The sequence below is a fragment of the Podarcis muralis genome, chromosome 2 (assembly GCF_964188315.1).
Source record: "Podarcis muralis chromosome 2, rPodMur119.hap1.1, whole genome shotgun sequence".
Lineage (NCBI taxonomy): Eukaryota > Metazoa > Chordata > Lepidosauria > Squamata > Lacertidae > Podarcis > Podarcis muralis.
In genome coordinates, this window is record NC_135656.1 from 116,641,038 (window position 1) to 116,665,594 (window position 24,557).

Below are 24,557 nucleotides of genomic sequence, written 5' to 3' on the forward strand. Positions count from 1 at the left end.
CTCACTTCCTGCCCCGCCTACTGTGGGAAAGCAGGGGTTTAAATTTCCCAGGCGCTGCAGGAGGAGCAGCGGTGCTGATCTCCCACCTCCCTTGTTCTTTTTAGGAAAGGTCAGGTGAGTGGGGGAAAGTGGGTTTGCAGCAGGAAGAGATGGAGAATTTCAGTAGAGAGATTATCCGGTTTGGGCTTCTATGCCTTTCGAAACTGGGTGGCTGGCAGAAGTTGAACAGGTGAAGCCTTCCTCCATCATGGCATTTCTGGGTTTGGGAGCAGCTGCACCTGATGGATTTCTGCACTGGGGTTAACTTGTGATGGTGCCTTTTTGCATGCACACACGCCCTTCCTCTGTTGGATCGCTCTGAATCAAGGACCTCGGGAGATAGCTCAGTCGGTAGAGCATGAGATTCTTAATCTCAGGGTCAGAGCTACACTTTGGGCAAAAGATCCCTGCATTGCTGGGGGCAGGACTAGATGACTCTTGTGGTCCCTTCCAACTCTGCAATTCTGTGATTTTAGGCTTCTTGGCTTGATAAAGCATTCAGTGGCAAAACACGCCTCTGGTATCAATTTTTGGGAATCACAAGTTGGAGGAGTCAGTGCTGTTACACTCATGTCCTGCTTGGTGTTTCCTATTGGGGTGTCTGGTTTGGCCACTGTGAGAAGAGAAAGCCAGACTAGATGGGCCACTTAGAATCATAGAATCATAGAGTTGGAATAGACCACAAGGGCCATCGAGTCCAACCCCCTGCCAAGCAGGAAACACCATCAGAGCACTCCTGACATATGGTTGTCAAGCCTCTGCTTAAAGACCTCCAAAGAAGGAGGCTCCACCACACTCCTTGGCAGCAAATTCCACTGTTGAACAGCTCTTACTGTCAGGAAGTTCTTCCTAATGTTTAGGTGGAATCTTCTTTCTTGTAGTTTGGATCCATTGCTCCGTGTCCGCTTCTCTGGAGCAGCAGAAAACAACCTTTCTCCCTCCTCTATGTGACATCCTTTTATATATTTGAGCATGGCTATCATATCACCCCTTAACCTCCTCTTCTCCAGGCTAAATATAATTATTTACTAATTATATTTTATATCCCACCTTACCTACGAGGAACTCAAAGTGGAAGACATAGTCCTCTCCAATTTATCCTCAGAACAGCCCTTGGGGGTAGGCTAGGCTGAGAATTGCTGACTGGCCCAAGATTAAGTTTACCAGATTTTTTTCAATGAATCCAGGGACATTTTTCAACTTCAATTTTGTATGGGGACTGATTTGTAAATCCAGGGACTGTCCCTAGGAAACGGGGACGTCTGGTAACCTTACCCAAGATCACCCTGTGAACTTCATGGCCGAGGGTGATTTGAACCCTGGTCCCCCAGGTCCTGGCCCAACATGCCTTAGTCTTATTCCCTAAAAGAGCTGTGGGTGTTGATTGTATTGAATATGTATGAACACAGGCGTGGAAGGAGAAACATGGGCAGGAGCGTGAAATAAATCTCTGCTAAATGAAGAATATGTCATAGCTCAGGGGTAGATCCCCCGCTTTGCATGTGGAAAGTCCCAGGTTCATAGAGTTATACGGCTAGAAATGAGCAGGGATGTAATCTATTCAATGCTTTTGTTCAATGCGTCCCTGTGCGGCCTCTGCTTAAACATCTCCAGCGAAGAAGAGGCCATTGGTTTATTGTGATATTTATCCAAAATCTGCATCTTCCCTGCGGTTTCCTCCTACAGGTTCTAAGTCTAGGGTTGCCATATTTCAAAAAGTAAAAACCAGGAAACCCCAAAAATTAATGATTTTTTTTTAGGAAGACCCCAAAGTTGTTGAGCTTTTTTCTTACCAAACCTCAAAAAAACCACGATTTTGCAATTGACTTGCCTAAGATCAAGGGCAATTTTTCAATTCTGCATTTGAAATCCTAGTACATGTGGCAGCCCTATATCTAGTCCGATCCCCTGTGGCGACAGAGAATGACATTCACGCCTTTTGAAAACACTCTTGTTCCATTTTAAGAGACATGGACAGTTGTTAAAGGTAAAGGGAAATGTAAAGAGAAAGAGGGATCTTTCTTTCACATGTGGTGGGACTGTAGGAAAGTAAGGGGATTCTGGGATCTGATTTATGGCGAACTGAAAAAGATGCTCAAATATTCGTTTGTTAAGAAACCAGAATCCTTCTTGCTGGGAATAACAGGAAGAGAGATAAAAAGACAAGACCACAAACTGTTTCAGTATGCTGTCACAGCGGCAAGAACACTAATGGCCCAAAGGTGGAAACAGGAGGAATTGCCAACCCTAAATGAATGGAGGATGAAACTTATAGATTATGCGGAATTGGACAAGTTGACCGGAAGAATAAGATACCAGAAAGATCAAAAATTCATTGAGGACTGGGGAAAGTTTGCGGAATATCTGGGAACCATATGTGATCAACAAATAACACTAGTGGGGTTTAAAGAGGCTTTGTAATATCTTAAGATATATTGTAAGACAGAACTAGAGAGGTGAAGGTTAAGAGTAAATCAGCAATAGTATATAGAAAATGCGGGAAAATATACTAAATGGATGAATGAGGGATGTGTTGGTGGAGGTCCAAAAACTGTAAATATGTAAATATGGTTGTAACAAATATATGCAAAAGGAAACTCAATAAAAATTTAATTTAAAAAAAAAAGAAAACACTCTTGTTCCATTTTAAGAGACATGGACAGTTGTTAAAGGTAAAGGGACCCCTGACCATTAGGTCCAGTCGGGACCGACTCTGGGGTTGCGGTGCTCATCTCGCTTTACTGGCCGAGGGACCCGGCGTACAGCTTCCGGGTCATGTGACCAGCATGACTAAGCTGCTTCTGGCGGAACCAGAGCAGCGCACGGAAACGCTGTTTACTTTCCCGCTGGAGCGGTACCTATTTATCTACTTGCACTTTGACGTGTTTTCGAACTGCTAGGTTGGCAGGAGCAGGGACCGAGCAACGGGAGCTCACCCCATCGCGGGGATTCGAACCGCCAACCTTCTGATTGGCAAGCCCTAGGCTCAGTGGTTTAGACCACAGCGTCACCCGTGCCCCTAAGAAACTCTTAGCAAGCTACAGTTCCCAGGATTCTTTGCAGGAAGCCATGATTGTGGAATGGTATTAAGTGCATATGTTTAGCCTTGGTTTGACCTAACAGTGCTTGTCTTGTATTCTTATGAAATTAGTATATATCTCCTTTTTTTTCCCCCTCCTCAGGAAGCTTAAACTTCCCTTCCAAACCGCTTGCATGTCTGCACACCCTGCAGCTTCGTGAGGTCAAAAGCTTCACAGTCTGGCCTTGCGGAAAGAACTGGTAACTTGGGCTCGGGCGGACATTTGCCGGGAAGAAATAAAATGGCAGCCAAGCCGAGGGACGGATTGGTGCTGGGTCTCCAGCCCGAGGCTGGGCCTCAACAGGGAGTGAAAATGGAGCAACCGGACCTAGCAGCCCTTGACCCAGGAGTGGGGAACGGCCCGCACGTCATGCAGGCCAGGAATACCAGGGAATTCTGGGAGAGAAACATGTCGGGCCACGTCAAGCAGGAGCCACAGAAGGGGCTGCAGCAGCCATGGGAGGCCCAGCTGCAGGAGTTCCTCAGAGCGATGGAGTCTTCCCACTCCGAGGGGAGAAACCAGCACCAGCGGACATTGGCGTTGCGGGATGAGGCCCACCCCGTCCTGCCTCCTTCGGTGGGAATGGATGGCGCCAGGCCGCATCTGAGGAGAGAGATGGCAACCCCTCTCCTGCCAGGGTCTTGCAGAGAAGCCCAGCAGCCAGCTAACAGCCTCTTGGCCAAAGAGACAAGAGAGTCCGGGAAAGTCAAGGAAGAGGTCCTGAAGGAGGAGGAGAACGGCGTGGCCACTGGCATGGATGCTGAGCGCCAGCGCTTCCGGCAGTTCGGCTACCAGGAGGCCGAGGGGCCTCGAGAGACTTGCAGCCGCCTCTGGGATCTTTGCCACTGGTGGCTGAAGCCAGAGAGGCACACCAAGGAGCAGATTTTGGAGCTGGTGATCCTGGAGCAGTTCCTGGCTGTCCTGCCCCCGGAGATGCAGAGCTGGGTCAGGAAAGGCGGGCCAGAGAGCTGCTCGCGGGCGGTGGCCTTGGCGGAAGACTTCCTGCTAAGGCAGCAGCCCGAGGAGCAGCGGCCCAAGCAGGTGAGTGTCTGCTTCTCTGCTTCTCCCTGCTACCTTCCTCTTTTTTTTATTTTATTGGAAGTTTTATTTACAACATAACATAAACCCCCCATCCCCCCCAATACAGAAATCCACCCTCATTAAACATGAACATAACAGACAATAAACATAACATACAACCATACAAACAACCAAATAAAAGACTTCCTCTATCCTGTATCTGGCCTCCTTATTTACTTCTTATAAGTTGTTTCCTTTATGAATAATTATTAAGATTTTTCTAATTATAACTTAAATATCCACAAAGTCTCCTGCAGACATTAATCGAAACAAGTCCAGGTAGGTATTTTAGGCCACTGTTTTGTGAAGTATTCTCTGCGTTTTCCCCATGCTTTTTGAAACTGTCTAGTGTGATCTCCAATTGCCTCTGTTAATCTAGCCAGTTCAATATACTCTTAACAGTTTGTCTTGCCATTGCTTTTTCGTTGGCACAATTTCTTTTCCCCAGTTTTTAGCAGTTAGGATCCTCGCCGCTCCTGTGGCATAGAGGAATATTTGGAGGAATATTCTGCTTTCTCCCTGCTACCTGTGAGGCTTTCGGAGTTGCAGAGAGGGCAGAGACGGGACACATTCACAGCATACATTAAGGCACTATAACAGTCATGGCTTCTCCCAAAGGATTCTGGGAGCTGTGATTTAAGGATGCTGAGCGTCGTTCGGAAACCCCGGTTTTCCTCAGAGCTGCGGTTCTCAGAGTGCTTTAACAGTCAATCCCTCTTCACTGGGAGCTCTGGGAATTGACAGCCTCGGGGGGGGGGGGGAGGGGACTTCCCAACAACTCTCAGTGCCCATAACAGACTCCCATAATGCTTTGGGGGAAGCCATGACTATTCAACATGGTCTCCTAGTGTTTTAAGTGGGGTGAATGTTGGCCTTAATGGACGGACAGTAGCTCAGTGGCAGAGCTCTTACTTCGGATACAGAAATATTCACAGGATCATTCCCTGGCATCTTCAGTTCGAAAAACGGCCTGACCACAAGGGGTGGGAATAATCCTCTGCATGTGACCTTGATAGCTGCTGCCAGTCAGACCAGACAACACTAAGCTAGATGGGGAAGAAACTTAATTCATTGTCCACATTTAGCAAGCAGAAGGTCCCAGGTATCTGAATCCCAGGGTGTGGGTGTGTGCTTCTAGCCTGTGAATGGTCTGAGTATGCCCTACAGTAACCGAAATAATCACACATTTTCCCCTTCCTCTCCCACCCACCTATTTTATTTTATTTTTAAAAAATTAGTGTAAGCTCTTTGGGGCAGGGGCAAAGCGCCATGCCCACCGGGCTGGGGCTGGATAAGTAAGAACAATCTCTCCTTCTGTTTCAGGTGCCGGGGGTGTCCAAGGAGGGGTCTGCCAAGATCCCTGAAGTGGAGGCGTCTCCCTTGGGTGCCTGGCCAAGGCCTCTCTTCAGAGAGATCAAACAGGAAGGCGACAGAGAAGCAGCCTTGCTGGGTAAGGATTCCTGGTGGCAGAGTTTTAACCACACTGCTTCTCCCATGTTTTCCTTTGGTCCTGCCCAGCAGTGGCATATGGCCCTCAGAAGGTTCTGCAGAAGGGAATGTGGCCCTCACACTGAACAAAGTCTAAACAGAGAACATTGTCCTTCAGGTAACCTGGTGCCAAGCTCCTCAGGGCTCTGCACATTAATAGCAAGCCTTTGAACATGGCTTCGTAGCTAACAGGCAAACAGCAAATAACACTGAGATTCTCTCCTTATTCCTTTTAAAAAAAATAATAATAATTTTTATTGAGTTTTCCATATCTAGTTACATTTCATTACATGAATCTATAACATAAAGCATTGCTCAGACAGAGCACCGACTTCCTTCCCTCCCTCTTTCTGACTTCCAAACATCTTTTTTTAAAAAAATAATTTTTATTAACAGGCCAATCAAATCACATTATTTCCAAATCACATTAGTTCCAAATTATACAGCTAGATTTTTAAATTTTATTGGGGGTACACTCTCCAAAAATCATATCACATAGGGACAGACGCCATTCCACACTTCCATAAAGAATTTATCCTCGGTCTGTCCTTTACTTTTCCCAGGCTTGCCAAGTATATCACAGAGGGCTCTGCCAGGGTTAGATCACATTCCAATCATCATTCACATTCCGGTGATCCTGGTCCTCCTCCCCCCGTCTTTCTTAGACAAGCCTGTCTTAGCGAGACGCCATTTAAAACTGTGTCAAAAAAATTTCCTCCGTACTCCGATGTTTACCAATCCTCTCTTTGATCAATGATTCACTCCACACAGTTCTTGAATTCCTGCTTGTGATTAATATAATGCAACGATCTTCTTTCTGGGGAGGGTTATTAATACTCACATAAGGCAAAGAAAATAAAAGTTTTTTCCTCCACCCCCCTTCCGTTTCGCTCCAAACATACCAGTCTCTTAATGGTGATTCATCACTTGATATATTTGTCCCGCCCGTCGCTCCGGTCACAGAGATCCATTAATCAGCATTCTTATCTCCCGAACTTCGCTTGATGTATGTGCTTTAGCTTCTTTCCAATTATATGTTTCCAATTATATTTTCGAGCTAAAGCGAACCCGGGCGCTGGTTGGAGACAGCGTCAGGAAGAGCCGACTTCACCGAGGGCTTGTGCCAAGTGACTGGCACCCCCTTCTTTCGAATCCGGGGGTGCGTTATGGACACCGCTGGCAAGGCAGTCCCCCCCATCTCCTTGGGGGGGCGGGAAGGCTGCATACTTCCCATAGCAGCCTCTTAATTACCTCGTGTGAGAGATGTTTTTGTCGGCCATCTTCCAATGTGCCACCTGGTGGCCCCCCCGACTTCCAAACATCTATTAATAAATTTTCGCATTTCTATAACCACTTTTTTTACTTTAAATCTTCTTTTTTATAAAAATTACCTCCTTATATGTAAATCGGTTCCTTATTTTCACATTACAAAGCATTTCAATTCAAACCTACAAGCATTTTCAAATGTTTACAATTTTCTTTCATATAAAATATAAATTTGCTCCAGTCCTTCTGAAACAGTTCGTCCTTATTCCAGCAGGAGGTGGGCAGGAGCAGAACATACAAGAAAATGCCAGGAAACGGGAACCGCACTGGGTGCTGCCAGGAAGGGGCGGGCAGAATGCCTCTGGCTGGCCCAATCGGGGCGAAGCGTCTGCCAGCCAGGAGGAAGCGTACCCCGAGAAAGAAGGGGACAAGTTTATAAATTCCCAGGGCAGGTACGTGGAATTCGATGGGAATGCAGCCCAGCTCACCGTCCCTGCACCAAGCGAGTCGCAGAAGCCGGCTCACGAGAGGCAGAAGTCCTGCGCCCACTGCGGGAAGGACTTCCAGCTGAAGTGCAACCTGCAGGCCCACGAGAGGACCCACACGGGCGAGAAGCCCTACAAGTGCTCCGTCTGCGGGAAGGGCTTCAGCACGAGGGCGTACCTGATCACCCACGAGAGGATCCACACGGGCGAGAAGCCGTACCAGTGCTCGGACTGTGGCAAGAGCTTCTGCGACAACTCCAACCTGATAGTCCACCGGAGGACCCACACGGGCGAGAGGCCCTACAAGTGCACGGACTGTGGGAAGAGCTTCCGGGAGAGGCCGGTGCTCATCCGGCACCAACGGATCCACACGGGAGAGAAGCCCTATAAGTGCAGGGACTGCGGCAAGAGCTTCAGCCAGAGCTCGGGCCTCCTGGTGCACGAGAGGACCCACACGCGAGAGAAGCCCTACACGTGCACGGACTGCGGGAAGAGCTTCGGCGGCAACTCGAACCTCAGGGTCCACATGAGGATCCACACAGGGGAGAAGCCCTACAGGTGCTCGGACTGTGGGAAGATCTTCAGCGACCGCTCGCTTCTCGTGCGGCATCAGAGCACCCACCAAGAGGGGAAGTGTTAGAAAAGGGCGGGGGAACAACACACAAACTGGAGTTTCACAGTTCCATACTGTCTAGGAAAATGACATTTTGATGCACACATGTACCCCACTCACACGTACAGTGGTACCTCAGGTTAAGTACTTAATACATTCTGGAGGTCTGTTCTTAACCTGAAACTGTTCTTAACCTGAAGCACCACTTTAGCTAATGGGGCCTCCTGCTGCCGCCACACCACAGGAGCACAATTTCTGTTCTCATCCTGAAGCAAAGTTCTTAACCCGAGGTACTATTTCTGGGTTAGCAGAGTCTGTAACCTGAAGCGTCTGTAACCTGAAGCGTCTGTAACCCAAGGTACCACTGTACATTTAACGTGCTGTGGTACCGCTTTAAACAGTCATGGCTTCCCCCAAAGGATTCTGGGAGCTGTGTTCTGTTAAAGGTGCTCAGAGTTGTTAGGCGAGACCTCTATTCCTTTCACAGAGCCACAATTTCCAGAGCTCCCTCTGAAGAGAGAATAATAATAATAATAATAATAATAATAATAATAATAATATTTATACCCCGCCCATCTGGCTGGGTTTCCCCAGCTACTCTGGGTGGCTCCCAACAGAACATTAAAAACATGGTAAAACATCTAACATAAAAAACTTCTCTAAACAGGGCTGCCTTCAGATGTCTTCTAAAAAGCCTGAGAGTTGTTTATTTCCTTGACATCTGATGGGTGGGCGTTTCACAGGGTGGGCGCCACTACCGAGAAGGCCCTCTGCTTAATATCAAACCACTCAGGGAGTCGTAACTCTGCGATGGGAATAGAGACCTCTCAGCACCCTTAGCAAACCACAGTTCCCATGATTCTTTGGGGGAACCCATGACTGTTTATAGAACCATAGAGTTGGTCCTGTGGGTCGTCTAGTTCAACCCCCTGCAATGTAGGAATCTCAGCTAAAGCATCCATGATAGATGGCCATTCAAACTCTGCTCAAAAACCTCCAAGGAAGGAGAGGCCACAACCTCCCGAGGGAGACCGTTCCACTGTCAAGCAGATGTTACTGTCAACAAGTTCTTCCTGGTGTTTAGTCAGAATCTCTTTTTTTGTAACTTGAATCCGGCAGAGGTGTGAATGTGGCTGTAGTTGCCTTACGACCCACCCTGATTACGCCCAGACTCTTTAAAAAAATGCATCTTTCTGCCTTTTAATATGAACCACATGCCAAAATGGCTGAGTGGGAAGACCTAGAAAGCGTCTCATGTCCACAACCAGGCAATAAATAGCTTTATCAGGGCTGACCAAGACGCCAGGAAAGCGCAAGCCATTCTCAAGGTCCACAGAACTCTTCCATCAGGTTGGACGTTAAGCAAAGCAGGAGGGAGAGGGAGGGAGGGAGGGAATCGCCGGCTTGGTCACTGTCTAGCCGCAAAGTCACATGCTTTGAAAATCCGAATAGGAGAGCCGCAGCAAACGTGCAGGGAATCTCTAGGGTTAGGGAAGAGAAATTGTGGGACAGCAGCCTTTGGAGGAGAACACCAGATGGACGAGGTGGGATTAATAATAATAATAATAATAATAATACAATTTATTTATACCCTGCCCTCCCTGGCCAGAGCCGGCTCAGGGCAGCTAACACCAATAAAATCACAGTAAAAACATAATAGGGGAAAAAGAGAGGTTGGGGGAAAGGAAAGGGGGGGGACCAATTTAAAATACAGGTTAAAATGCAATTTAAAATGCAGCCTCATTTTAAAGTAGCTGATAAATCAAGACCATAAGGGGAGGGAAACATAAGGGTCAGACCGAGTCCAAACCAAAGGCCAGGTGGAACAGCTCTGTCTTGCCGGCCCTGCAGAAAGATGTCAAGTCCCGTAGGGCCCTAGTCTCTTGTGACAGAGCGTTCCACCACGTCGGAGCCAGTGCTGAAAAGACCCTGGCCCTAGTTGAAACTAATCTAACCTCCTTGAGGCTCGGGACCTCCAGAATGTTGTCATTTGTGGACCTTAAGGTCCTCCGTGGGGCATACCAGGAGAGGTGGTCCCGTTGGTACGTGGGTCCTAGGCCACATAAGGCTTTAAAGGTCAAAACCAGCACCTTAAACCTGACCCTGTACTCCACTGGGAGCCAGTGCAGTTGGTAAAGCACTGAATGAATGTGATCCCGCGGCAAGGACCCCGTAAGGAGCCTCGCCGCGGCATTCTGCACCCGCTGGAGTTTCTGGGTCAGCTTCAAGGGCAGCCCCGCGTAGAGTGAGTTACAATAATCAAGCCTGGAGGTGACCGTCGCGTGGATCATTAAAGGATGAGCAAGTGATTCACAGTCCACATTAAGCCGAGGTGTGCCCAGGCCGTGTGACTTAATGCAGACCTCATGGCTACAGCATCTTAAGTGGTTCCTCACTGCCCTTTCCCTCCTGCCCTCTGCTCTGCTTAACTTCCAGCCTGATTTCTGGAGAAGTGGAAAGCTTTGCTGACCACTGAGCACCTGTGACTCTCCACTCAGGAAAGGCCCTCTTTTCTTGCGAGGTGGTGGAAAAGTACACAGAGCTGGAGGGGTGATGGGAGTCATATTCCAGCAAAAACCTGGAAGGTCCCATCTTCCGCAGCCCTGTCAAAGAGACTAGTCCTCAAGCAAACGGCAGAAGGGGTGGTGTGCTATTCACAATTCCACTGCCCCTTTGACACGTATTTTTTAGCAAGGGGAACGAAACCCTAGTAGTAGCTTAGTAGCGGTCAGGGGTACAGGCCGAAGTTTCTAGTAGGTTTTAAGTTTGTAGGGTATAACTCTGTAGCATGTACACGTTCCTTGCCACTTCTAGCGGGAGGGAGGTGGGTTTGAAGGGTGAAGAGTACGAAACGCGATGCTGACGAATGCTGATTTGTATATATGCAGAGTTTTAAATTTAAGATTTCTCTTCTCCCCCACTGCCCAGCCTCTGTCTCAGCAGTTCTTCCAGGAGTGGCTTCATGTTTTGGGATTAGCTTTGCCCTAGGATAGGGAAATTTGTCATTAGAAAGACGTATGACTCATATAGCTAATAGATTTTTTTTGTTCCTAGGTAGTTTAGGGGTTCTATGATGATCAGATTTGGTTTGTTTGGGTATTTTCCCCCAATCCAAGAATTTTAGAGAAAATGTTTTTATGGACATGTAAGAAACACTGATTATAACAAATAAAAAGGAGTTCTTAAAAAATGTGTATGGCTTGGACATGATATACTTGGCCTTGGCCCAGTATACCTGAAGGAGCGTCTCCACCCCCATCGTTCTGCCTGGACACTGAGTTCCCTCACTGCGAGAAGCAAAGCTACAGGGAACCAGGCAGAGGGCCTTCTCAGTAGTGGCGCCCGCCCTGTGGAACGCCCTCCCATCAGATGTCAAAGAGATAAACAACTACCTGACATTTAGAAGACATCTGAAGGCAGCCCTGTTTAGGGAAGTTTTTAATCTGTGATATTTTAATTTATTTTTAATCTTTGTTGGAAGCCGCCCAGAGTGGCTGGGGAAACACAGCCAGTTGGGTGGGGTACAAATAATACATTATCATTATTATTATTATTATTATTATTATTATTATTATTATTATTATTATATCTTTGAAAAGGGAAAGTGTATTTATCATTGTAAACTCTTAATACTGTGGTGGTTTGTTTGCAGTGGTTAGAGTTGGGGTAATCATTGTGGAACCTTCCAGATCTAGTTGAGATCCACTTGGAACCAAAAAGATCCTTTATGGAGGAGCAATCCATCACTGGGGGGGCCACCACAGAGAAGACTCAGTGCAACTTATAAAGAGTAGGCTTACTCAAGGTGTCTGGACTACATCCCTGGGGGCTGATGGGAGTTGAATCTGCAACACCTGGAGGGCACCAGGCCTGCTTGCCACCACTGCGTTAGACTATCATTACTATTATTATGATGAGTCTCAATAGGGCTCCCTTATAGTGCACTGTCAAGGCTGTGTCATCTGCAAACAACGCCTCTCAGATAAGGACCGGGACGCTTTCCTTTTGGTGCAGAGATGTGCCAAATTGAACAAACCCCAGTGGCTTTCTTGAATGGATGTGACTGGAAACAAACAGTGAGGTTGTATCTCCATAACGGTGACTAGAGGAGGAATGGCTGATGGGAGGAGTGCAGAGAGAAGAAATGTTGCAGTGCTTCTGCAGCAGCACAACTGGACGCCTTCCTCTGCCCCAGCTGCAACACAACATGTCTATCCCCTATCAGTCTCTACAGCCACAGCTGGATGCCAAGAATATTATTATTATTATTATTCATTTATTTATACTGCACCTTCTTCCCTGGCAGCTTACAGACAATAAATAACAATTTTATTATTTGTACCCTACCCTTCTGACTGGGTTGCCCCAGCCAGTCTGGGCGGCTTCCAATGTATATAAAAACATAATACACTGGTACCTTGGTTTACAACCATAATCTGTTCCGAAGGTCCGTTCGTAAACCAAAACAGGTTGTAACCCAAGGCGCGCTTTCGCCAATGGGGCCTCAAAAAAAATTTGTTCGTAATAATAATAAAAATGGGTTGTAATCCACTTCTGGGTTTGACGTGTTTGTAATCCAAAGCGTATGCAAACAAAGACGTATGCAAACCAAGGTACCACTGTAAAACATTGCACATTACGCATTTAAAAAATTCCCTTTACATATCATAGCTGCCTTCAGATCATAGCTGTCAAGTTCCAGGTTTGAAAATAAGGGATCAGCAGCCTCACCAGTCCCGGGGACAGTATACGGGATATCTAACAATCCGGGATAGCAGCGGGAAATAAGGGCTATAAAAGGTAAAGGTACCCCTGCCCGTACGGGCCAGTCTTGCCAGACTCTAGGGTTGTGCACTCATCTCACTCTAGAGGCCGGGAGCCAGCGCTGTCCGCACACTTCCGGGTCACGTGGCCAGCGTGACAAGCTGCATCTGGCGAGCCAGCGCAGCACACGGAACGCCGTTTACCTTCCCGCTGGTAAGCGGTCCCTATTGGTCTACTTGCACCCGGGGGTGCTTTCGAACTGCTAGGTTGGCAGGCGCTGGGACAGAACGACGGGAACGCAGCCCGCCGCGGGGATTCGAACCGCCGACCTGACGATCAGCAAGTCCTAGGCGCTGAGGTTTTACCCACAGCGCCACCCGCGTCCCCATGAATAAGGGCTATACCCCGCAAAAAAAGGGAAGGTTGACAGCTATGCTTCAGATGTCCTCTAAAGGTGATATAGTTGTTCATCTCCTTATCTTCCTCCTCCTCCTCCTCCAACCCCCCCCCCGCCCTATTGCACATTCTTTGCACGAAAATCACTAAAATGCCAATATTATAAAAACAAGAGCATAAAATGTACGCATCACGAACGTCTGAATTCGACCAGGAGCTGGCCGGAGATGTCGTTTGCCAGGATTTTACAACAGCTAGCGACCCCCCCACCCTCAGGGCTAAATGGAGCCTCCAGTGCCAGTGGCAGTCTATCTCTAAATCCTTGCAACAGAAAAAGGAGGCGGCTCTTGCGCTTGCAGTCTTCTGGCTGGCCACTGTCAGAAGAGGAGGCTGGGCTTTTCAAGGAGAGGCGAGCCTTTGGGGTCCTATCCAGCAGGGTTGGGGTTTTTTTGGGGGGGTGGGAGGAGTTGGGGGTGGAAATGACTTTCTCAGGGTTAAGGCGACAGATTCCTGTTTCCCAGAACTGCCTGGGAGGAAGGGGAGGGAGAGGAACCGAGGACATCACTTCCTATCCTGCCGGCCATAGGGGGCGTGGGGTTGGGGGGCACCGGCAGGGTCCTTTGCCCCCCAAGTAGCAGCCCAGCAAGAGGGTTGGGGGGCACGTTGCCCCCTTGATGCCTCCTGCGCACCCCTCCACCTTTTGCAAGAAGCTCCTTGGTGAGTGCAAGGCGTGTTGCAATCGCAGAGGGAGGGATTTCAAACAAAGCTCCTGGGAAAAGTCCAGGGAGGCGAGAGAGCAAAAGATCTGGGGCTGGAGGGATTTTTGCATGCATATATTCTTATTATTTTCATGTTTCCAGCTGCTTTCAATTATGTGCAGATCGTGGTTTTGGAAGGCGATGAACAAAGCAATGGTTCTAATGAAAGAGGAGCGGGAGGTGGTTGGAAGAAAAGGCGTTTGCAAAAATAAAAATAAGAAACCCGAGTTTTAGGGGAGGGATTCGCCAGCCCTGTTTTCATCCAGGCTCAGTATAGGGCTTTAATGTGCTGCGACCCCAAAGCTGGGGGAGTGCAGGAGGGTAGCCAAGGATGTAACAGAAAATAATAATAATAATAATAATAATAATAATAATAATGATGATGATGATGATGATGATGACAAAGTAACACTTCATGCAGCAGAGGGAGTGGACTGCAATCCACAATTCCAGCCATTGCCAACCTGGTGCCCGGCAGACGCTTTGAACTACAACTCCCAACAGCCCTGCTTCGTGGGGCTGGGGGGAGCTGTAGCTCCAATATGATGCCCTTCAGAAGCTTTGGGTGTACAACTCCAGCCAGCGCCAGTCCAAAACATCTGGAGGGCATCTGGAGCTTAGGGAAGGCTGTTCAGAAGAATAAGTGACCAGTTAATTTAATTTAAATTTCACAATGTTTATAGGCCGCTCTGTTGTCATCCAACTTCAGATAGGCTTACGGAAAAATGATGAAACCATAAAATTAGGATTTTTTTTTATAAAAACAAAAACAAAAAATGCTTAAAACATTAAAAAAAATTAAAATGAACTAAAATCAGATTTGAAAACCTGGCAGCCTCCCTGAAATGTATTCCAGGGGGCTGTTTGGAAACCAATTCTGTTTGCTTAATTCAGGGGTCTGCAACCTTTAAGACAAAAAGAGCCACTTGGACCCGTTTCCGAAGAAAAAAAACCTGGAAGCCGCAAAACCATTGCGACATTTAAAACAAATATATCTCCGGAGCCGCGATCTGACAGCGGGCGGGAAGGTGACGTCGGGACAGTGCGTGACTAACGCCCGCCCCGCCCCCATGCGACGTCACAGCCAGTACAGCGCCCGCCACAGTGGGGAGTGTCGGGGCGCACAATGCGCCTCCTCCCCTCGCTAGTATCCACCCCGGAGCCGCGGCAAAGGTGTAAAAGAGCCACATGCGGCTCCGGAGCCGCGGGTTGCAGACCCCTGGCTTAATTACTCTGAAGTAATTTCCTCAGTATTCAGTGGGGCTTACTCATTGGTAAAGGTAAAGGGACCCCTGACCATTAGGTCCAGTCATGGCCGACTCTGGGGTTGCGGCGCTCATCTTGCTTTATTGGCCGAGGGAGTCGGCGTACAACTTCCGGGTCATGTGGCCAGCATGACTAAGCCGTTTCTGGCGAACCAGAGCAGCACACGGAAATGCTGTTTACCTTCCCGCTGGAGCGGTACCTATTTACTTGCACTTTGATGTGCTTTCAAACTGCTAGGTTGGCAGGAGCAGGGACCGAGCAACGGGAGCTCACCGCGTATCGGGGATTCGAACTGCCGACCTTCTGATCGGCAGGTCCTCATTGGTAGGTGTATGTAAAATTGTAGCCTGACTTAAACCTTTGTTCTGCCTGCTTTTGCTTCCAGCCGCAATACTTTTCGTCAGGAAAATGGATTGTTAATAGTCCCCACTGAAAGGTATCCCCCCTCCAATGGGGACAAAAGATTAGGAAATAACTGGTGAATTGTCTTGAATTTTTATTATTGCATTTGTATCCCACCATTTTCTCCAAGGAGCATACATGGTTCTCTCTCATTTAATCCCCAACAAAAGCCCTGGGAGTTAGGTTACTTTGAGGGGCAGAGACTGGCCCAAGGTCACCCACTGAGCTTCATGGACGAGTCAGGATTTGAACCCTGGACTCCCTGTTAGTCCAATACACTAACCACTGCACCACACTGACTCTTATTTTTCTTCTTTCTTTTTGGAATGTGAGAGATTATCAGAATTTGGGAAGCCCTTCTTCTCCCCTCACCCCACTCTGAACTTTGAGGGAGATTTCTGATGTGAGCTGTGTGTCAGAACATGTGCTTTACAGGAGAAGGCTCCAGGTTCAATTCTCAGGGACTCCAGTTAATATTAATTATTGTTATTGTTATTATTTATTTCAGTTCTATGTCGCTTTACAGTTTTAAAGAAAAAAAATCTCAAAGCGATTTACGGCCCATTTAAACCATCAAATAGAACAATCCAGGATAAAACGTTGCTGAAGAAAGTAAAATACCTTAAGGATATCAAAATAAAACATCGGAAAGGAGGCCAGTTCCAGAATGCACATTTAATGCAGCAAAGATAACAACAGAAAATAAATTGGAAGCATTTCTAAAGAAAACATTACTAAAGGAAGTCAAATATAAAATACATGTTCAAAACAACAGTAGATGCAGATTTTAAAATAAAGTAATATGCCCAAGTGTCCCAAAAAAGTTATTTATGTATGCTACTATTGCGGCCCGTGTTTTGCTAGCCCAAAAAAGGGAAAACGAGCAAGGTCCCAACTAAAGAAGAACGGCAACTCAAGTTGACAGAATATACGCAACTTGCAGATTTAACATATAGGGGAGAAAAGCAAGAAGAACATACGATCAGAGAAGATTGAGAATCGTTTATTGAATATATGGGGAAAGAATTGTGTATATCTGAAAACGGTGGCAGCATTAAGATAAATTCAACAGTGTAAATAGTTTAGATGGATGTAATAATGGAATACTGAATGGTTTAGTTTACATAAAATATGCAGGGATTTATGATATGTAAAATGAACCATGGAAAGAGAAGAAGGGAAGTCGCCGATATTATAATGATGTTAAAATTAGTATTTTAAATTTCTAAACAGAAAATTTAATATATATTTTTTATAAAAAATAAAATAAAGTAATATGTTAACACCATAAACTTTGGTGGTTTTGCAACTACTGGTCTTTTGCACTGACATTTCTCTCTCTTCGCCTCATGTTAGTTGGTTGGCATCAGCACAGCTAACTCAGGTCAGTTCCAGGGTTTGTACTATGCTGTTAGGCTACCTGAGCCAACATAGTTTTCAGGAAAAAAATCATTGAGAGTATATATCATTGTAAAGTTAGCTGGGATGAGATTTCATTGCCATCTGATTTTGATCTCAAAGTCCCATAGATTCCCATGGGAGACAGAAGTAAGTTTTATTCTGAAATCTTTAAGATAATATTTTAGTTTTCTGTTAATGTTGCTTTGACTGTATACTCTGTATTTGACTTTCTTCAGATTGTTTTATTTATGTTTTATTGAATTAATATGCTGTAAACCGCTTTATAGTGGGTGAATTTATGTGGATGGCGCTGTGGGTTAAACCACAGAGCCTAGGACTTGCCGATCAGAAGGTCAGCGGTTCGAATCCCCGCGACGGAGTGAGCTCCCGTTGCTCGGTCCCTGCTCCTGCCAACCTAGCAGTTTGAAAGCACGTCAAAGTGCAAGTAGATAAATAGGTACCACTCTGGCGGGAAGGTAAACGGTGTTTCCGTACACTGCTCTGGTTCGCCAGAAGCGGCTTAGTCATGCTGGCCACATGACCCGGAAGCTGTACGCTGGATCCCTTGGCCAGTAAAGCGAGATGAGTGCCGCAACCCCAGAGTCGGCCACGACTGGACCTAATGGTCAGGGGTCCCTTTACCCTTTACCTTTAAACTGCTTTGAGATTTTTCTTAAAAATATAAAGCGGTATAGAAATTAAAAATAAATAAAAATGTTTCTAGTCTCTCCTAACCTTTTTAATGGTGCTTACTCCTTCCCTTAGGGAGAAGCTAACTGGGAACAAATTTGAGCCTCTTTGGCCTGTGGTGTGTGTTGGTTTGAGGTGCCCAACCGCCCTTCCAAAAGTCAACATTGGACTTATGGTCACCCCGGTCGCAGATGCCCGGCTTGGCCTGAGACACAAAATGGCCACTGAGCAAGGTAGCGCCAACACCCCAAGCTTCCAGTTGCCGGCGGATCCGAAGGTGGGGACGAAAATGGCGGAAGAGGAGCAGGCCAGCTACCTTGCCGGCAGGGCTGCGGGTCCTTGCATTCTTCAAGCCGGGAGCATGTGGGGCCTTGAGAGGAGAAGCGGGGAAGATACCCCAAATGGGACCAGCAGCGTCTCCAACACTTGGCATCAATATATCCGGCCATTTAGCCACCACGAAGCCGAGTGGCCGCGGCAAGTTTGCCGGCAGCTCTGGGAGCTGTGCTGCCGGTGGCTGAAGCCGGAGAGACACGGCAAGGAGCAGATTTTGGACCTGGTGGCCCTGGAGGAGTTCCTGAGGGCTTTGCCCCCAGAAATGCAGAGCTGGGTCAGGGCGATTGGGCCAGAGGGTGGCTCGCGAGCGGCGGCTGACAATTTCTTCCCCAGGGAAAGAAGCAGTGAGGAGCAAGAAGAAGAGGTAAGAACGGTTTGCTGCAAGCAATCTGAAGGGGTTGAGAAGGTAGGGGCTTGCTGACCACTGTTGCGCCGTTCCTTTTTTTCTCGATTTTTGGGCGGTGGGTGCCGTTCCTTAAGTAGCCAAAACAGCACCACCCACAAGGGGGAAGCAACAGCAGGCTTAGGGAACCCCAGTCTATCTGCAGAAGTACAAAAAGGCTTTACAGTGGTACCTCGGGTTACAGACGCTTCAGGTTACAGACTTCAGGTTACAGACTCCGTTAACCCAGAAATAGTACCTCGGGTTAAGAACTTTGCTTCAGGATGAGAACAGAAATCGTGCTCTGGTGGCACAGCAGCAGCGGGAGGCCCCATTAGCTAAAGTGGTGCTTCAGGTTAAGAACAGTTTCAGGTTAAGAACGGACCTCCGGAATGAATTAAGTTCTTAACTCCAGGTACCACTGTATAAGGGGGTCTGGAAAACTTTGAAGGGGGAAAATCTCAAAATATTCCCATAGAGGAATGAGCATTCTTAGATGACATTTGAGCCCTACCTCTGAAGCACTGTGACACCACTTTAGACGGTCATGAATTCACCCAAAGAATCATGGAAAGTGGGTTGTTGTTTTTTAGGATGCCCAGAATTGTTAGGGGGCGATTCTGGGCATCCTCAAAAAACCACTTCCCAGGGATGGTAGGATGAAAGGAGTCTGTCAACTTGCCAAGGAACTGATAAGGTTCATTACTGAGTTATCTGCAGTTTGACAGACAGCTATTCTTCCCAGGGTGAGAGGAAAAATAGCGAAAACAGGTTATTTATTGGGACAGAGTGACTTTTGCAGCTGTTGTTAAAGTTGCAAAACAACGACGTATGGGACAGAGTGAGGGAGAAATTTCTGGAGCAACAATGGAATATCAGCTTCACCCAAGGCATGATAGAGAACAGCAACAACCGGGGGGGAAATAGACATAATATCTTACAAGGACAGGAAGAAATAACATGGACAGAATAATTTCCACACACAGGAAGAACAAGGTTATAGTTTGAGCGCCTCACTTGTAGTTTTATAAATCATTTAATGTGTCAACACGAATAGAAGTTATTAATACTGCAGTTGTTGTATAATGGGATTATTATTATTATGACCGGAATGTAATTGAAATTAATAAGATTTTGGAACGCAGAAATAAAGAAACTCATAAACCATCAATTCTAGCATGGGGGGGGCACTTTATCTAAATTATATAATTCAGTATTTGAATGATTGGTATTGGTAATTGTTTTGTAAACGGGCATTATTATAACGAGGTTGTTATTGGATTGCAATTGAAAACTAATAAAAAGTATTATTTAAAAAATAAGAAAAAGAATTGTTAGGGGACCCCTATCTCCATCACAGAGCTACAATTCCCTGAGCGGTTTAACATGCAACCCCTCTTCACAGGGAACTCTGGGAACTGTAGCTCTGCCTGCTTTCTAGCGGATCTTTGCACTAATAATAATGATAATGATAATGATAATTTTATTTTATTTATACCCGCCCACTTGGCTGGGCTTCCCCAGCCACTCTGGGTGGCTTCCAACAAGATATTAAAATACAAGAATGCATCAAACATTAAAAGCTTCCCTAAACAGGGCTGCCTTCAGATGTCTTCTAAAAGTCTGGTAGTTGTTGTTCTCTTTGACATCTGGTGGGAGGGCGTTCCACAGGGAGGGCGCCACTACCGAGAAGGCCCTCTGTCTGGTTCCCTGTAACTTCACTTCTGGCAGTGAGGGAACCACTAGAAAGTCCTCGGCGCTGGACCTCAGTGTCCAGGCTGAACGATGGGGGTTGGAGACGCTCCTTGAGGTATACTGGACTGAAGCCGTCTAGGCCTTTCAAGGTCAGCACCAACACTTTGAATTGTGCGCGGAAACATACTGGGAGCCAATGTAGGTCTTTCAAGACTGGTGTGCATGAGGACTAGAGCCTTAAACAAGCGCGGAAGCTGCATTCTTTGCTCAGCTCCACATCCCATGCTTTTTCCTACGCTCCCTGCAAACAGTGGCACAGCCCTCGCTGGGTAGGAACTGTGAGCAAATGAGAAATCACATTGCTGAGAAGTTGACAGTGCTTTCTCCTTTCAGGAGCAGGTGACTTTTGAAGAGGTGGCTGTGTATTTCTCGAGCGCCGAGTGGAGTCTCTTGGATGCCGGCCAAAAAGCCCTGTACAGGGAAGTTATGCTGGAGAATTACGGGAACGTGGTCTCCCTGGGTAAGGACGCTGTTCAAAAAGCACAGAATATGAGGACTGGTCATTGGTTTGGTTCATCTCAAGATGTTTTTGGCAGCTGAATTTCAACACCTTCCCTGCTGGGGGCAGGAGATTCATAATCCACCTGACCCCACAGATGACACTTTCATGTTTAAAGCTCTATGATAGCACTTTAAACAGTCATGGCTGCCCCCAAAGAATTCTGGGAGCTGTAGTTTATTAAGGGTGCCAAGAGTTATTAGGAGGCTCCTACTCCCTTCGCAGAGGTAAAAGTCCCATAATTCCCCAGGAAGAGGGCTCTGGGAATTGTTACTTTGTCTGCTGTCAGCTCTCAGCACCCTTAACCACAGTCCCCAGGATGTTTTGGGTGCAGAAGCTGTGGCTGCTGAAGGGGTATAAGAATTCTTTCAATGTTTAGGGGAGAGCGGGCGGGGTCAGCTCCACGTTTGAGGGCGGACATGGCAAAGTGGGGAAGAGTCGCAGCTCTGTGGCTGAGCACAAAGTCTCAGTTTCAATCCCTGGCACCTCCAGGCAGGATTAGGAAAGGCTCCTTGCCTGATTCCCCAGATAGCTACTGCCAGTCAGTGAAGACAATACTGAGATAGATGGACCCATGCATCAGGTAGCTTTCCTATGCCTAGCCACTTCTCTGGTGTCTGAAGAGGGCAGTAAGGTTGAGTGGAGCCCTTTTCGAGAAGTCGCAAAAGTAAAAAGGTTGTGCTGATGGTTTTTCATTTTGTTTCCTCTGAAGGACTTTGGCTTCTCAAACCCGAATTCGTCTCCTGGCTGGATGAAGAGGAAGAAGAAAGTGAGACATTTGTCCAGGGAGCTGCTGAAAGAGAGGAGAGATCAAGAGGAAGGAGTTCTTTGGGTATTTATTTATATTCACTCTTATTTGATTTACATGCTGCCCTTTAATAGGTTCCCAGAGTAGCTTACAGAAAGTCCAAACCACACGAAAACTACACACACACACACACACACACACACACAAAATATGCTAAGCTATCAGCAGAATTAAAACAAAACACCAGGCAGCATTTAAAAAAAACCAGACAGAAGATTTTAAAAACCAACAAAAATCTTATGTCACAATTCTCTGCTTCTTCTGGCAGGGGTTGAGAAGGGGTATGAGAAGCAGACGAATGGGCCGGAAAGTTCTAGAGACGTGGAACTGTGCGGTGAGGCTTTGTTGAGAAGAGCTGAGCCAGAAGATGCGCTCGGTAGCGCATGGGCAGGAGATGCCAAGGGGCAACTAGGGAGCCGCTCACATGAAAGCCAAGTCCAGTTCCTTAATTGCCTGGAAGATTATGGCAAGCCTGAGCATTATTTGGCCCAGCTGGGACTCTTCCAGAGCGAGGGAGCTTTCGACAGCATGAAGGCCTTCATGCAGAATCCTGACCTCCTTGTCCCGAACCAAGCAAGTCTTCCGGGACGGAGGACGCACCAGTGCTTGGTGTGCGGCAAAAGGCTGGCCAGCCGAGGGAAACTCATCATCCACGAAAGGACGCACACGGGAGAGAAGCCGTTTGCCTGCTCCGACTGCGGGAAGTGCTTCAGCCAGCAGGCGCACCTCAGCGGCCACCGAAGGACCCACACGGGGGAGAGGCCCTTCCAGTGCGCCGAGTGCGGAAGGAGCTTCAGCGACAGGACCTCCTTCAAGAGGCATGAGAGGATCCACACGGGAGAGAAGCCCTACGAGTGCACCGAGTGCGGGCGCCGCTTCAGCGACTGGACGGCCGCCAGGAGGCACATCGCGGCCCAGATGCGCACCAAAGCCCACAAGTGCGCCGACTGCGGGAAGGGCTTCCAGAACCTGGAGGAGCTCCTGAAGCACGAAGAGGGCCACCCGAGCGACAAGCCGTACACGTGCTCGGTCTGCGCGCAAGGCTTCAGCAAGGCGCAGTACCTTTTCCGGCACGGCATAACACACGTGAGGGAACGGCGCGAGCAGCAGCAGCAGGACCAGAGAGGCTCCCCTGGCGAAGGGGAAGCGGGCGCGCAGGAATCGCCGGTGTGCGCGAGGGAGGGGCGCGAGGGCCGAGGGTGCAGCGAAGGCTCTCTCGCCAAGTGCGCCCTGAAACGCGCGGGAACCGGGAAGGCCTTTGGGTGCTCGGAGTGCGGGCGCAGCTTCAGCCAGAGGACCAACCTTGTGATCCACTGGCAGACCCACACGGGGGAGAAGCCCTACGAATGCGCCGAGTGCGCCAAATGCTTCGGCACCCGGACGTCCTTGCGGAGGCATCGGAGGATCCACACCGGGGAGAAGCCCTATCAGTGCTCGGACTGCGGGAGGTGCTACAGAGACGGGACGTCCTTCCGGCGGCACAAATTGACCCACACAGGCGAGAAGCCGCTTCCAGAGAGTTTTCCAGCTCCAGCCCAGCTCATTAAACAGGAAGAAACCCACATGGGGGAGATTCTCTGGGGCAGCCCCAGTTGCAGGGAAACTCCAGCTCAACAGCCGTTCTAAAGGAGGAAGCTTCCGAGAAGGAAGTCACATAGCAGCAGGGGAAGGGAACCTGTGGACCTCCAGATCCCCCCCCCCCCCAATTATTTTTGCTGGGCTACAGCTGCCTTCCTCCCTCACCAGTGACCATGCTGGCCAGGGAGTTGGAGTCCAACACAGACCCAGAGGGTCATTGTGTCAATGAAATACAAACTCTTGTACAGTGGTACCTCGGGTTACAGACACTTCAGGTTACAGACGCTTCAGGTTACAGACTCCACTAACCCAGAAATAGTACCTTGGGTTAAGAACTTTGCTTCAGGATGAGAACAGAAATCTTGCAGCAGCAGCAGCTGGAGGCCCCATTAGCTAAAGTGGTGCTTCAGGTTAAAAACAGTTTCAGGTTAAGAACGGACCTCCAGAACGAATTAAGTTCTTAGCCTGAGGTACCACTGCATTGGGGTAGAAGCTGTTTCTTCTAAACCTGCCACAGCCCCTCAGACCGCTTATCCATTTGAACTCCCCTTAGCCAAATTGTAGTTCAGCAACATTTAGAGTGCTCACAGCAGGCCACCACCCCCCAATCCCTGGTTTCGCCTTTCCTCGAACCCCCATGAAGTTCTAGCAGCCCATTTCCACCCCAAGTCATAATTGTTAAGTTTCAGAACTTTGGCCATGTTTACGCCACCCATTTTAAGATGCCATGATACCACTTTGAAGTGTCATGGCTTCCCAACAACAATTCGGGGAGCTGTAGTTTGTTGCTCCACCCCCAGATGTACAAATTTAATAAATAGTAATAATAACTATAGCAGGGACGCGGATGGCGCTGTGGGTAAAAGCCTCAGCGCCTAGGGCTTGCCGATCGAAAGGTCGGCGGGGTGCGCTCCCGTTGTTCGGTCCCAGCGCCTGCCAACCTAGCAGTTCGAAAGCACTCCCTGGTGCAAGTAGATAAATAGGGACCGCTTACTAGCGGGAAGGTAAACGGCGTTTCCGTGTGCGGCTCTGGCGAGCCAGAGCAGCGATGTCACGCTGGCCACGTGACCCGGAAGTGTCTCCGGACAGCGCTGGCCCCCGGCCTCTTGAGTGAGATGGGCGCACAACCCTAGAGTCTGTCAAGACTGGCCCATACGGGCAGGGGTACCTTTACCTTTACCTTAATAATAACTATGGGAATAGTAACTCTGGAAGGGGAATAGTGGGGTCTCCTATCAACTCTCAGCACCCTTAGCAAACCGCAACTCCCAGAAGTCTTTGGAGGGAAGCCATGATTTTTGAAAGTGCATTATAAATGGATTGTGTGCAGGTGCCCTCGGTGCAAGTGCCTCAGTTTGAATGTGTGCTGGATCAGTTACAAAGCAGCCTGGTATCTATAGGCAAAGACTGCAGCTTCTGAAACTAAGGAAATCTGGAAATTAAAAATAAAAAGATCTTGTTTTAAAAGGGA

The 24,557-nt window shown here is 47.9% G+C and overlaps 1 protein-coding gene across 1 annotated transcript; it reads left to right on the forward strand.

Moving 5' to 3' along the window:
- On the forward strand, nucleotides 1-24,557 carry LOC114592180 (uncharacterized). Its single transcript, XM_077923572.1, has 9 exons — nucleotides 1-114; nucleotides 3,222-4,160; nucleotides 5,523-5,649; nucleotides 7,225-8,077; nucleotides 15,621-15,671; nucleotides 17,804-18,428; nucleotides 20,535-20,661; nucleotides 21,413-21,532; nucleotides 21,777-24,557. Exons 2-9 carry the CDS (start codon nucleotides 3,360-3,362, stop codon nucleotides 23,132-23,134), a joined length of 4,062 nt encoding a protein of 1,353 aa, XP_077779698.1. The 5' UTR covers nucleotides 1-114; nucleotides 3,222-3,359; the 3' UTR covers nucleotides 23,135-24,557.